Source organism: Budorcas taxicolor, chromosome 15 (genome assembly GCF_023091745.1).
Source record: "Budorcas taxicolor isolate Tak-1 chromosome 15, Takin1.1, whole genome shotgun sequence".
NCBI classification, from domain to species: Eukaryota; Metazoa; Chordata; class Mammalia; order Artiodactyla; family Bovidae; genus Budorcas; species Budorcas taxicolor.
In genome coordinates this window covers 50,282,256-50,296,521 of record NC_068924.1, presented here as the reverse complement: position 1 = coordinate 50,296,521, position 14,266 = coordinate 50,282,256, and the positions used below count along the sequence as shown (strand labels likewise).

Below are 14,266 nucleotides of genomic sequence, written 5' to 3'. Positions count from 1 at the left end.
AAGCCCACGGGTTTTGGGGCCAGTGGTGGGGAGACTACCTAGGCCCCTGCAAGTCTCTGAAAGAGGAGAACTGGAGCTCCTCAGGACAGCACCTCTGGCTGCAGGCCCAGTAAGCGACCGCCCTCTAGTGTTCGGATTGGGCATCACAACAACGTCTGGATGGCTCGAGTCCCAGGGGACCGCACCTGTGACACTCAGGTTTCCTGCTCACCCTCCCTAGGGCTAGAACTCCCACTCCTTCCCTTAGAGCCAAATGATGCAGTTAGACTCTCTCAGTCTCCGGCCTGTCCCGTGAGCCCTAGGGAAAGAATGAGAAGACCCTCAGGCTGACGGAGGCAGGGGGCTGAAGGGGGTGAACCCCTGCAACCTGAGTCCCTGTGTGATCTCCTTGTTCTCCATTCCAGGCTCTTCTCCAAGTGGCGAAGAACCTCTTCACTCACCTGGGTGAGTGCACTGCCCTCCTCCATGCCTGGCTGTGGGGTGGGAGTCGGGGGACTGGTGTTTTGAGGAGGGGAGGCAGGCAGGCTTGTCAGCACTCCAGCCTGTCTCACTACTGCCCCCCACGCTTCTCCCTCCGGCAGATGACGTCTCCGTGCTGCTCCAGGAGATCATCACAGAGGCCAGGAACCTCAGCAATGCTGAGATGTGAGTGAATCCACCCAGGAGTGGGGAGAGAGAGAGAGGCCCTGGCCCTCAGTCATCACCTCTCTTTTCGCCCCTCTTTTTTCCCCCTCTGTTGTCGTCGTAATTTATTTGGCTTGCACAGCATGTGAGATCTTAGTTGCCCAAGCAGGGACTGAACCCACGCTCCCTACATTGGAAGCATGTTGTCTTAACCACTGAACCACCGGGGACGTCCCCCCCATTGCCTTCTTGCGGGACCCATGTCTTGCGTGATTTTTAATTTCAGGCTTGTGTCCCTCACTAGATTGTAACATCCAATGACAGCAGGCACGCTGCTTGCTTTTCAGGCCGTGGGTCCTCAGCTCTTAATACAGTGTCTGGTACATGGTAGGTGCTAGCAAAAAAAAAAAAAATTATCCATCTGAACTAATGTCTGGAGTCAGCTAGCCCTGAGGAGAGTCTCACCATAGGTCACCCCCTCCAGGCCTCAGAAATCTAGGCTTCACCTCAAGTCCTGAGATTTGAGAGGTGGTCCCAGAGAAGGAAATGGCAACCCACTCCGTGTTCTTGCCTGGAGAATCCCAGGGACTGCGGAGCTTGGTGGGCCGCCATCTATGGGGTCGCACAGAGTCGGACGCGACTGAAGCGACTTAGCAGCAGCAGCAGCAGCAGCACAGAGGGGTGTCAGGGCCCTATGGACCAACGCCATCTCTCCACAGCTGCTCTGTGTTCCTGCTGGATCAGAACGAGCTGGTGGCCAAGGTGTTCGATGGGGGCGTGGTGGAAGATGAGGTGAGGCAGGGCTGCGTGGAGGGAGGGTGTGGCTGTGGTCCGGGGGGCCGGGAGTCCTCGGGGGAGCAGGCCCTACGTTTGAGCGTCCGCTCTGTGACCGGCCACTAACCCTCCTCTCAACTCCATTCCTGTCCTGGCAGAGCTATGAGATCCGCATCCCCGCTGACCAGGGCATCGCGGGTCATGTGGCGACCACCGGCCAGATCCTGAACATCCCAGATGCTTACGCACATCCGCTTTTCTACCGAGGCGTGGACGACAGCACCGGCTTCCGGACGCGCAACATCCTCTGTTTCCCCATCAAGAATGAGAACCAGGGTGCGGGTTGTGGTGGCTCCGGAAGAGGGCCCGGGGCGGGGCCTGAGAGGATGGGGCGGAGCCGAGCAGAAGGTCCACAAGCCGTCTCTACCACCCTAGCATCCCCGGGCCGAAGGGATGGGGTTTCCCAAGCCTGTGATGTCCCTTGAGGATACCCTGGGCGGACAGATCGTCGGACACGTCCACTGGCTCATCCTAGCTCCTCTTTGGTCCCCAGAGGTCATCGGTGTGGCCGAGCTGGTGAACAAGATCAACGGACCATGGTTCAGCAAGTTTGATGAAGACTTGGCTACAGCCTTCTCCATCTACTGCGGCATCAGCATTGCCCATGTGAGCGGGACAGGGGCAGGCCCATGCAGGACCCTCTGTTCTCCTCTCCACAGTGGCTCTCCTTGCTCTGTCCAGATGGGTTTGTGCCCGCCCCTGGGGCTCAGAGCCCTGCTGCTGGGTTGCTGTGCAGTCTTCACTACCTACTGGTCACTTCTGGCCTCAGTTTCCCATCAGAAAATTGGGGATACTATTTCCAATCCTGTCCAGTTAGCCTCCTAGGACTATGGGAGACCTGTTTTATTTCCCCCTTTTCCGAAAGCAACCTCAACTCGAGCCCCTGTTTAGCTTCTTGCGGGGATATGTTGGGTCTCATTGTCCACAGCTGGCAGCTCTGACCCGGGAATCCAACTCTTAGATCTCTAACGCTATCCCCCACTCCTTGCTTCTCTTTCTCCATTAAGGGCCTCAGGCTCCATCACTGAAGCTGGGGCAGGCTCAGGAGAGCATGCAAAGTGCTAGATCAAGTGCTAAGAGGCCCTGGGGAGGAGGAGCAAGGGCAGGTCTGGATGAAAGTTGGAGAGGGCTCGCTACTCTGGGCTGGAGCTTGAAGGCTCAGACTGGGCCCAGCATGGGACAGGAGTTGGGGGAGGTTCTATCTGATCCCTTTGTCCTGGTCCTGGGTATTTCACAGCCACCTTGCTTGAGCCCTATCTTTCCCTCTCTCACCCACAAGTCCCTCCTATACAAGAAAGTGAATGAGGCGCAGTATCGCAGCCACCTGGCCAATGAGATGATGATGTACCACATGAAGGTGAGCCCTGCACAGAGCTTCTACCCTCTTTCTCAGGGCCCCAGGGTCCCCGGTAGTCCCCCGTTCCTCCCCTAGCTCCATGAATCCTCTGGTGCCCCGGATCAGGCTGGGCTTTCTGATCACCCTCTCTTGAAGATAAGAGCAGTGCCTGGCCTTTTGCTCTACTGCTCTCCTTCGGGGCAGCCTCTCTGCAAAGCAATTTCTGGTTCAGCCCTAAAGCTGGCAGCAAGACGCAGCCCAGCGGAGAGCATGGTTCAGCCAGGTGTTCCCCATGTCCAGGGATAATTCCCATCCTGGGAACTGCTGACAGCTGGGAAGCCCACTCAGGGTCCTCCCGCAGCTCCCTTAGGAACAGTGGTCCTGCAGTCCTAGGCAGTCCCATCCCCAAACCCTGTGCAAGACAAGCTGTCTGGAACTTTAGTTCAGAGTATGTGATGGTCATTGTTCAGTTGAACATTTCCTCTCCTCTGTGTCCAAACCAAAAGGCCGCAGACTTTGTGGCTGGGGTCAAAACTGTAGCAGGAAGGATTGGCTCTGGGATGGTCCTCCCCAAAGAAGGAATCTTTGAGTTATTGTCTGTGGAAAGCCACCATGGTGTCAAGAAGAGGTGTTCTCTGCCTTTAACAAGGAGAGGCGGTTACAGATGAGGGTGGGCCCAGGCAAGGAGGCGCAGTAGGTTGGCTGCAGGATGGCAAGGGGAGGATGGTGTTCTCCTGCCTAGTGACAACCCATGGAAGACCCAACTGGGGTGCATTCGAGTGGGAGGTCCCCGCCACTGTGGGCATTTGAGGTTGAAGACATTGGATGGGGTAGAGGCTGTCTTCTAATGCCCTGGCCGCTCCCCTCCAGGTCTCTGATGACGAGTACACCAAACTTCTCCACGACGGGATCCAGCCTGTGGCTGCCATTGACTCCAACTTTGCCAGTTTCACATACACTCCTCGCTCTCTGCCCGAGGATGACACTTCCATGGTGAGCTGGCTCGCCCCGCTTGACTGTGGAGGATGGACAGCCAGAGATCGAAGTTAGATGTGCATAGGAAAGTCCCGGCAAGACAGTCATCAAGAGATGGAGGGGGCATGTGGTCTGCCAGCATGGCCCACAGGGCCTGCCCAGGGGCTGGACTGGAACCAACAATGGCCTCAGGATTGGCACCTCCCTCCCTGTTTTTCTAAGACTTTGTGTGAACTTGGTTCCAAGAGTTCTTAGATCTCTTGTTTCTAAGTTCATGGCTCCAAGAATGCTTGGCTGTACCATTTTTTGGTTCTCAAGTTTAGATCTAAAAGTTCTAAGACTCCAACATTTTGGAGGCTTCAAGAAGTGCCAAGTTGGGGAGTGGGGCCACTCCCAAGGGGAGTGGGGTGCATTTTGAAACTGACAGTCTCTCTGATCCATCCTTCTGCTCTGTCCAGGCCATCCTGAGCATGCTGCAGGACATGAATTTCATCAATAACTACAAAATTGACTGCCCGACACTGGCCCGGTATGTACCCCCAGCCCTCCGCTCCGCGTACCGGCAGCCCTGTCTCTGCCTCCGTTTTTGTCCTCTCCTCTCACATCCATTGCTCCCTGTGCTCTGGGAAGGACCTCTGAGGATGTCTAGGGGAGACCCAGATTTGTAATGGTGGGAGGATCCACCAGTGAGAGGCAATTCACAGACACTGGGAACCTTGAGAAAAGGGAAGGAATGGGGCAGGACAGAGCCTGGAGGGCTTGCTGGAGGAGGAGAGCCTGAGGCCCATGTGCTGCCCTCTCCCCACCCCCAGGTTCTGTTTGATGGTGAAGAAGGGCTACCGGGATCCCCCCTACCACAACTGGATGCACGCCTTTTCTGTCTCCCACTTCTGCTACCTGCTATACAAGAACCTGGAGCTCACCAACTACCTCGAGTGAGTGGCTGCCCTTGCCCCCGTCTGGCAGCTGCTGGGGTCCCCTTCCTGGGGACAGAACTGCACCTCCTGTGTGGCAGACTTTGCATGCATTGCCTCACAGGATCCTCTTAACAGCCCAGTGCGAAAGGTACAAGGCCTCTTTCCAAGAAGGGGACCCAGGTTCCTGAGCCCCTGTGCAGGTGATTCCCGGACATGTGCGGCCAAGAGCTCAGCCACTGGCCACGGAGCAGCTCCCCGTCTTGTGGCCATCTCCTCCAGCCAGCCCTCCTGTGGAGGAGGGAGCTGTGGCTCACCGCCGTGCCCTCTGTCTCCTCCCAACCAGGGACATGGAGATCTTTGCCTTGTTTATTTCCTGCATGTGTCACGACCTGGACCACAGAGGCACAAACAACTCCTTCCAGGTGGCCTCGGTGAGACCCTGCCCTCCTCACAGTGGGCACCCTCCCCGGGGTGTCTGGGAGCCTCACCCCTCCAGCCTGAGGGGTGGTGGGAGCTCATGAGACCAGGAGCCAGTTGAGAGACAGGAGGAGGCTCTCCCAGGCTATGGGAGACGCGGGAGTGCTGAGGGGGTGGGAGGAGCTGGGCTGTTCTGACCCTAATATGCCTCTGGATGTCAGGAGTGATGGAGTTTTCTTTGATTTTTTTCAGAAATCTGTGCTGGCCGCGCTCTACAGCTCAGAAGGCTCTGTCATGGAGGTACCACCATTCTGCCCAGTATCCCCATCCCCACTGTCCCCTTAAGGCCAATGACTTATTAATACCAAGCTAGACTGTGGCTCGGCTCCTCCCCAGGCCAAGCCCTGCTTTCCACCCAGACTGGGAGAGCTGCAGCGCCCCCAGGGCACGTCTGACTCTTGTTCCCGATGAGCTTGGAAGGGTACCCATGCGGCTGGGGGTGCCAGTCAGGCTGCAGGTTCTGCCCGAGCCCAGGTTTGCCCAGGGAGGCCTTGTAGTTAGCCTGTTTCTCTTTGCATGTCACAAGGACACCCTGTGAAACCCCCTCTGCTCCCAGCCTGGCATGGGCTCCTTGTCCCGTCACGCTCAGCTTTGCCTGAGACTGTTTGATTTGTGTCTGCCCACCCCCAATGGGAGCTCCTGGAGGCAGAAACAAAATCGGAGACATCTCTGAGTTCCCTGCATCTGGCACAGGGCTTGGCATGAGTGGGAACCAAACTTTCAAGGTCGCCTTGCCCCACCCTGCCCCCAACAACACCCCTCTGGAACTGCTCCTGCTTGCACGCCCCCAGAGACGAGGGGCTTGCTTCCTCCTGGGAGGCCTGGTGGCAGCCTGGCTCCTGCCCTCCACGCCCTGGGCTGAGTCGGCTCCATCTCTGAGTGACAGCCCTTCAGCGTCAGAAGACAGGGGTCTTGCCCTCGCCTCATCACTGCCCTTCCCTGTCAGCACACAAATGTTTCTTGCATGAATTAGTGTCGAAGACTCCAAGGGATCATTCCAGAATCATTCCAGCTTGAGAGGCCCTCAGAGCTCACCTTGTCGTGTCCGTCTGACAGCTGAGGAATCTGAGGCTCAGACATGGCCAGGGACTTGCCCAGGGTCACAGGGAGGGGCAAAACAGAGCCCAGAAAGGGAACTGGCGCCCCAGCCCCGACTCCCCAGTTCTGCCTGCTCTGCTCAGTTTGGGGGCCAGGGCTGGGCTGGGCTTGCTTCCTCCCTTGGAGTCAGTGAGGAGGAGCACCCCCACCCCAGCTGGGCCCCTCCCGCGCCTCTCCCCGCAGAGGCACCACTTCGCGCAGGCCATTGCCATCCTCAACACCCACGGCTGCAACATCTTTGACCACTTCTCCCGGAAGGTGATGGGGCTGGGGGTGGGGGGCAGGGAGTGGGAGCTGGGAGCTGGCCTGAGATGGGAGAGGCAGACCCGAGGGGTGGAGGTTCCTGAGGTTTAGGGGAGTAGGGGGTGGGGTGTCTGGGACTTGACCTTGTACCCCCACCCCCACCCAGGATTATCAGCGCATGCTGGATCTGATGCGGGACATCATCTTGGCCACAGACCTGGCCCACCACCTCCGCATCTTCAAGGACCTCCAAAAGATGGCCGAAGGTGCCTGCCTCTAGCCTGGGTCTCGAGATCAGGGAGGGACCACCAAGAGGGGGACTTGCCTGGAGGGCATCCCCAGGGTTCAGACCCATCCCTTCCAACATCAGCCCACCAGGCAGACCCAGCTCTGCATCCCTGGATCCCATCCAGGGTGCTGAATTCCCTGCACCACTCTGGGCTGGGCCCTCTCCTTGACCCTGTTCTCTCCCCGACAGTGGGCTATGATCGAACCAACAAGCAGCACCACAGCCTCCTTCTATGCCTCCTTATGACCTCCTGTGACCTCTCTGACCAGACCAAGGGCTGGAAGACCACGAGGAAGATTGCAGTAAGTGCCACTCCTTCTTGGGAAGGCGCAGGCTGTACACACTGCCTGGCTCTGTGCGGCTCCTGAAGCCTGCACGCCCTCCAAGTGCTGAGCTCAGCCTGTGGGGGAGACAGAAACCTAGGCCACCTCAGGTGACAGTGGAGAGATTCAGAGAGGGGCATGGACTCACTGAGGGGTCACCCAGCAAATCAGTGAGTGGCTGGTGGAAGGCAGGCCAGAACCCAGCCACCGTCCTCCTTCCAGGCCAGGGATGGTGAGGACAGGTCCTAAGGTCCCAGTGCCACAGTTTCCCCCCTTGGGAATGGGCTATGGAGGAGCGTGGGTGGGTGGATCGCACTCACAGGAGGTAATGAGAGTGTTGACCTTTCAGGAGCTGATCTACAAAGAGTTCTTCTCCCAGGGAGACTTGGTATGTGGGGTGTGACCTCAGGGTGCCGAGGTTGGGGGAGGGTTCACAGCCTGGGCCCAGGAGGGGCTGGGTTAGCCTGATCCAGATGTTTCTGGAGCATGGAGAGGGCCAGACAGGCCTGACAACCTGATGCCTGCAGGAGAAGGCCATGGGCAACAGGCCAATGGAGATGATGGACCGTGAGAAGGCCTACATCCCCGAGCTGCAGATCAGCTTCATGGAACACATCGCAATGCCCATCTACAAGTGAGTGAGCTCACGGGGCCTGCTGGGGACACTGCCCAGGGATGGTATGGGAATGGGACGGGGCTGGCTGTGGCCATCATAGCAGACACAAGCTCTGTGCTGGCTGGCCCTGCTCCACCTCATCCACTGCTTGTCTCTGAGCACAGCTGTCTCTTGCTTTGCCCCTAAATGGGCCATTTGCTTCATCCTTGGTCCCTTATGGAAAGAGATGGTCAAGCTCTCCTTGAGCTTCCAATCTTATGCGTCATGCTCTTGTGGAAGTTCTACCTGTGGTCCAGCCCTAATCTTTCTTGTGTCTCACAGTCTGCCTTCTGACCTCTAAACCTGCCCCTATCCACCCCCAGGCTGCTGCAAGACCTATTCCCCAAGGCGGCCGAGTTGTACGAACGCGTGGCCTCTAATCGTGAGCACTGGACCAAGGTGTCACACAAGTTCACCATCCGAGGCCTCCCGAGCAACAACTCGTTGGACTTCCTGGACGAGGAGTATGAGGTGCCTGACCTGGATGGCGCTAGGGCTCCCATCAATGGCTGTTGCAGCCTTGATGCTGAGTGAGTCCCTCCTGGGACCCCTCCCTGCCCAGGCTTCCTCCCACAACCCTCCATGGGCCTGGCCGTACACCCTGGGACCAGAGCCAAGGGTCCTGGATTCTAGGCCAGGACTTCCCACGTGACCCCAGGTGAGGTCTGACCTTCCCGGGCCTCAGCTTTCTCATCTGTGTAATGGAAGACTTCCAGCCTCACTGAGACTTTGTCATTTGTCCTCTGAGAGCACAGGGGTAACCAATGAGCAGTGTGCCCTGCTCTGCACCTCTGACAGCACCTTGGCAAGTCCCCACCCTTCAGGCCACACCTTCTCTGAGGCAGCCGGATAGTTTCTTCTGGGCCCCATTCCTGTCCTACCAGATCTGTGCCCTTTCCTCTGGGGGCACCCTCACTGGCTCCAAGGATCCTCAGGCAAGAATGTGAGACATCTGAGTGGGCAAAGGGTGGGTCTTAGAGACAGTTATCAGCCTGGCTGGAGGACTAGAAATAGCCATGAGATCACCTGTGGCCCTGAGGACTGCCCTTGTACTTATGGTGGGGACCGGGACCTGGGGATATAGGGGTCCCAGAAGGAAGCTGCCAGGGGGCCAGCGCAGTGCTCTAGGGAGAGGGGGCTCAGGAAGAGAGCAGGATAAGAACAGCGAGAAGGAAGGATCCCTGGGCTGGGAAGCAGGCCCAGCATGGGTCAGCCATGGTTCTTCCTGGCTGTGTGACCCTGGGCAAGTCCCTTCCCCTCTCTGCGAAACAGTATGGTGAGACAATCCATCCTCTAAGACCCCTTTTAGATCCAAGTCCCCATAGTTCTGTGGAGTCCCAGGAGAGGCCACTGAGGGTCCTTGGCCCCCTTAGGCACAGAGCTGACACTGAGTCCCTCAGTGACCCCCTGAGTATACCTCCTGAGCCGGAGCCCCTTCCCCGTTCCTACAGCCAGAGGGGGACCTGGCCTCAGCCTGGCAAGGCCTCTCTCCTCTTCAAGGCCATATCCACCCGTGCCCCGGGGCTTGGGAGGCCCCCTAGGGCTGGGGCTCTGGGGTCATCCTGGCCACTGGCTTCTCCTTTCTCTGTTTTGTTCTGTATGTGTTGTGGGGTGGGGGGAGGGGGGCCACCTGCCTTACCTATTCTGAGTTGCCTTTAGAGAGATGCGTTTTTTCTAGGACTCTGTGCAACTGTTGTATATGGTTCCGTGGGCTGACCGCTTTGTACATGAGAATAAATCTATTTCTTTCTACCAACCCTCTGCCACGGGGCTGTCTGCAGACTTTGTGCATGAGGTTGTTGGTGGTGGGGAAACAGCATCGGGGAAGGCAAATGCCTTTAAGAACTCCCAGGCTACTGGAACTCCCATCCCTGCTGCCTAGCCCCTCTTCTGTGGGAGTCCTGGACCTGTCGGGGTACCCCCAGACCAGTCCTCTGCCAGATACTGGGTACTGAGGTGGAGATGGCAGATACAGAGGCCTGAGCATGAGGCAGTCGTTTGTGGGCTGGAAATGGAGAGATGAGAGACTGAAGCAATCAAGAAGGCTGCCTGGAGCAGGTGACCTGGCGGTCTTTCTAGACCCTCTTTCTGCTGGTCTGCCTTAGTCACGCATGCCCTTACCGCCAAGGCCTGAGCCTCTGAATGCTCCCCTAGCCGCAGGGGTGCCTGTCTGTGTCCCTGTAGATCCAGCCAAAGGGGTAGCCCCGAGTCTGACTGGGTATCAAATACAGCCCTGGGTTGTGTCTTTGGGGTTGAGTGCCTGCTTTCCTGGCTGTGAGAGTGTTTGCTTCTTCACAGACAGGGGGGCAGACTCCAGACTGGTGACCAGGAGCAAGCTCTGATTGGCAGTCTCCAGACCCCACGCCCACCTTGCCTGTAACCCTCCCGTCTTCTCTCCATTTCTCCCAGATCAGTAAAGGTTGGCATGTTAAGGGGCTGGGCACTAGGCTCTGCTTTCCTGGTGGGGGAGGGTTGGGAGGCAATGGTCCTGTGTCTGCCCACAATGGCCTCAGGGTTTTGGCCTTGCTGGTTGACACCTCAGGGTGTCCGGGACCATAGAGTTTGTCTATGTCTCATGCCTGGCAGTTTATTCTGGTTTGGAATCTGTTTCTCTGGGCTGAACGGTCCCAGGGCTTCTAGCTTGTCTGTGGGGCTGTGGGGTCCAGGCCCCTCCCCTGCTCAGCCCCTGCTTTGGGCCCCCCAGTCTGTCCTCTCACAGCACAGATCCCAGGCCAATCAGTGGGCCCCCAGGTGGGGGTGAGTCATTTCCTGGCTCCAGGCTGACAGAAGAGGATTACTCTAATTGTGTCCAGCTGACACCAGCGTTGGTGTGGGCTAACACAGGTGCCTATGACCCTCGACCCTGGGTGTGTGTGTGTGTGTGTGTGTGTCCTCTTCCACAGGCCTTTGGGCAAAGTGGAAGCACAACCTAGGTACCCACCCCTGAGCCTTCCTCCCCTTCCCCCTGCGCCTGCCCTCCCTCATGGACATTTAATTCTGTTCAAGGCCCATGCTGCAACACATCCCACCTTGCCTCCAAATTAAACAACTCACAGATATCTTCTCCTGCGCTGCAGGACCCTATGCTGAGGCCCAGAGCTAAATTCATCCTCAGCCCTGGTCTGGAGGGTCTAACAGCCTGGTAGGGGAGACAAAGGCCATGATACCTATGGCCCCAGGCAAGGACCTGAGAAAACCACAGTGAGGTTTGGAAGATGAGCAGGGGTTTTCCTGCCGGCGAAGGGGGCAAGGCACTCCTGGGAGAAGGAACTGCTCCTACAAACGCTGCTGCTCAGAGGAGAGTGGCTGACACACGGGAATGGAGAGAGCTAAGGCCAAATCAGGGAGGGCCATGAATGCCAGACTGCAGAGTTCAGCTGAACTTTGTGGGCACGAGGGAATGGGGGCTCAGGTGTGCATTTTAGAAGGTCCTGCAAGAAGGTGAAGCAAGGACTGCAGGAGAGCGGTTGGGAGGGGATCATCCTGATGGGCTGCCATCTATGGGGTCGCACGAGTCAGACGCGACTGAAGCGACTTAGCAGCAGCAGCAGCAGCATCCTAAAGTGGATGCTCAGTGGCCTAGGCTGGGCAAAGGAGGAGGAGTTCAAGACGCTTTGGATTCACAGAACTTGTGCTCGTTTGGATGGGGGTGGAGGCCGGATTGGCAAGTGCCCTGGAAAAGGAACCTGCTCTTGAACAGCCCTGGGCAGCTGCTCAGGCGCCACCCTCCCGGGCCACCAGGTGCTGGGTGGAGCCTCTGGCAGGAGGTGAGTCCCTGGGGAAGATGGGCGGGGCAGCTGTTTGGGGGCTGCCAGGGGTGGGGGCCGGAGGAGGGGCGGGAGGAGGACCCTGCTTCTGCAGGGCCTGCGGGCAGCCCTCACCCGGTGGGAGAATACAAGCCTAGGCCCCCCCAGGGCTTCTGGTAACTGCCCTGCCCTCCCAACTTAATGGTTTTATTTTACAGGAAACCACGATTCTGGGCGTAGACACTATTGTCTCATTCTGCAGACTAGAAAGGTGAAGTCCAGGAGGTTAAGTAATCAGCCAAGTTTGGGATGTGAGCCTGACGGCCCTTTCTCTGGGATAGAGGAAGGAGATTCAGGAGCGCAGGGTCTCCGTCTGCCTCCTCAGGACTGTGGAGGGAAGGAGTGGTGAGCAAGTGGGTTGGGGCCCCTGAGAAGGGTTTGGGATCAGCGCTGTGTGCCTGTGTGTTGCGGGGGCGGGTGGGGCACGAGAAAGGGCGTGAAAAGGCTGGTGGCATGTAGCACTGCTTATGGCCACCAGGTGGCGCCGAGCCCCCGCTGGCCTCACCTCCCCGGAGGTCTGAGAAGGGCACGTGGCAGGTGTGTGACGGGGGCTAACCTCGCTCCTGTCCACGCGCTCACTGGGGTGATGAGTTCGCTGGAGGCCTTCGGGGCACAGGAGGGTATGTTGTGTGAATGAAATCTGCACAGCCAGATTGTTCTCTGAGGGCGTCCTAGGATGGGTCCCTACCAGATGGGAAGTACACCCTCAAGTGTGAAGATTGGCGGGGTAGACCCGAGAAAGAAGGTGTTGATACTCCCTGACAAGATGGCTGCCACCCTCCATTCCTAAACCATCCTTGGAGAAACCATAGGACTGAGGAGGAAGCGGGAAGCATGGAATCCTGGGAACTAACAAAAAATAGTCTGGGGTGCAGTGGGGTGGGAGTTGGGAAGAGGTACAAGCGAGGTGCTGGGTTGGCAGAAAGCACTTGCCTCAGGCCTGTTGCCTTGGACAGTCAACTATTGCCTGTCCCCTCGCTTCTGCACTAACATCTGGGGCTTCTTCATCTTCTCTTGAAAGTAGCTGGAGGAAAAGAACCATCTCTTGACTGGGGGGGCTCTCCCAAGGATGGACAGGATTATTGTCCCCTTTGTGGACAAGAGAAACTGAGGCCAGAAGCTCAGCTGATGGGAGCCTCCCTCAGAGTAAAGCCAGCTTAGCTCCCCAGGGTCAGATGAGGAAGCTGGGACCAGGAAATGGCAGGGACCTCTAAGTCCACACAGAGGTCCAGAGGTAGCATAGGGACGGGCACCAGCTCCCGCTTCCTGGCCCAGAGCTCCCCACCGCCTTTCCCAGGGGTGGCAGTCTTTGCTTCTTCAGGTCCCACCTAGAACTCACATTTCAGACCAGACCTGGAGAGCTGGTCTTCGTCTCCCACATCACTGCCCCCGCGTCGGCCCTGTGCTGGGGACAGGGTGGTGGAGGGCATGGTGTGGGTTAGAATCGCTGACCCTCTTTTCTTTTCACATCTGCCGCCTGAACCATTCCTCTGGCTCTCAGCTGAGACTTCCCGGGTGGTGTGTGCCTGCTGGGTGCATGTGGTTTCTCTCCTCAGTTAGATAGGAAGCCTGGTAAGGGCAGGAACGGATCTGCCTCAGCTTTGGTTTCCCACATCCCTCCTCAGGGTAGGCATCCCAGGTGGCACAGTGGTAAAGAATCTGCCTGTCAGTGCAGAAGACTCAAGAGATGTAGGTTCCCTCCCTGGGTTGGGAAGACCCCTGAATTAGGAAATAGCAACCCACTAAGGTATGGCAACCCACTCAAGTACTCTTGCCTGGAAAATCCCATGGATGGAGGAGCCTGCTGGGCTGCAGTCCATGGGGTCACTAAGAGTCGGACACGACTGAGCGATTTCACTTTCACTTTTCACTTTAATGCATTGGAGAAGGAAATGACAATACATTCCAGTGTTCCTGCCTGGAGAAGCCCAGGGATGGCGGAGCATGGTGGGCTGCCGTCTATGGAGTCGCACAGAGTCGGACACGACTGAAGCAACTTAGCAGCAGCAGCAAGGTATCCTTGCCTGGGAAATTCCATGGACAGACAAGCCTGGTGGTCTACAGTCCATGGGCTCACAAAGAGCCGGACATGACTGAGGGACTGAGTACACACAGGAGCTCAAAACAGATGTGTTGAATGGTAGATAGCACCAGTCAGGACTCCAATGCATGTATTAATCAAAACTCAGCTGAACAACGAGGGAGGCCCTCTGAAATTCTCTAGAATTATCTTTCTGCATCTCTTTCATCTCTGGTACTCCACCCTGTAAACTCTTGCCAACCAGCCTCTTCAGACTCACAGCTCTATCTCCTTGGCTTAAGGGGACTTCCAGGGTTCATCCTGCCTTCATGGTGGCCTCTCCAGGCGGTGTGGGCAGTGGTAGTGTTTATATGTGTCTTCTGCCCCTTAGGATCCCAATCATTACCTGATAAGCAATGCCTTGAAAACCTTTCTTTCATACATTTTGTCCAGTTTTGTTGCTGTTTCAGGTAGGAAGCTAAATCTAGTCTTTATTAGTCCATCTTTGATGAGAGTGTAGGTCTGTTTTATAACTTTCATTGCACTGTAGTACCCTGGTGGCTCAGAGGTTAAAGCGTCTGCCTCCAATGCGGGAGACCCGGGTTTGATCCCTGGGTTGGGAAGATCCCCTGGAGAAGGAAATGGCAACCCACTCCAGTACTCTTGCCT

At 57.2% G+C, this 14,266-nt stretch overlaps 1 protein-coding gene across 2 annotated transcripts in view; it reads left to right on the top strand.

Annotated features, from left to right (window-relative positions):
• The window catches only part of PDE2A (phosphodiesterase 2A), a 67,354-nt gene extending 57,835 nt beyond the window's left edge, over positions 1-9,519 (top strand). For both annotated transcript variants that reach the window (XM_052652286.1, XM_052652287.1), the window contains 17 exons: positions 405-444; positions 582-645; positions 1,344-1,416; positions 1,557-1,734; positions 1,952-2,064; positions 2,738-2,815; positions 3,665-3,787; positions 4,228-4,298; positions 4,582-4,704; positions 5,030-5,117; positions 5,356-5,403; positions 6,445-6,519; positions 6,671-6,770; positions 6,983-7,095; positions 7,466-7,504; positions 7,644-7,750; positions 8,095-9,519. In XM_052652286.1, the coding sequence (XP_052508246.1) occupies positions 405-444; positions 582-645; positions 1,344-1,416; positions 1,557-1,734; positions 1,952-2,064; positions 2,738-2,815; positions 3,665-3,787; positions 4,228-4,298; positions 4,582-4,704; positions 5,030-5,117; positions 5,356-5,403; positions 6,445-6,519; positions 6,671-6,770; positions 6,983-7,095; positions 7,466-7,504; positions 7,644-7,750; positions 8,095-8,305 (1,644 nt within the window). In that variant the 3' untranslated portion in view covers positions 8,306-9,519. The remainder of the gene's footprint in view (positions 1-404; positions 445-581; positions 646-1,343; positions 1,417-1,556; positions 1,735-1,951; positions 2,065-2,737; positions 2,816-3,664; positions 3,788-4,227; positions 4,299-4,581; positions 4,705-5,029; positions 5,118-5,355; positions 5,404-6,444; positions 6,520-6,670; positions 6,771-6,982; positions 7,096-7,465; positions 7,505-7,643; positions 7,751-8,094) is intronic.
• Positions 9,520-14,266: the final 4,747 nt, after the last annotated feature.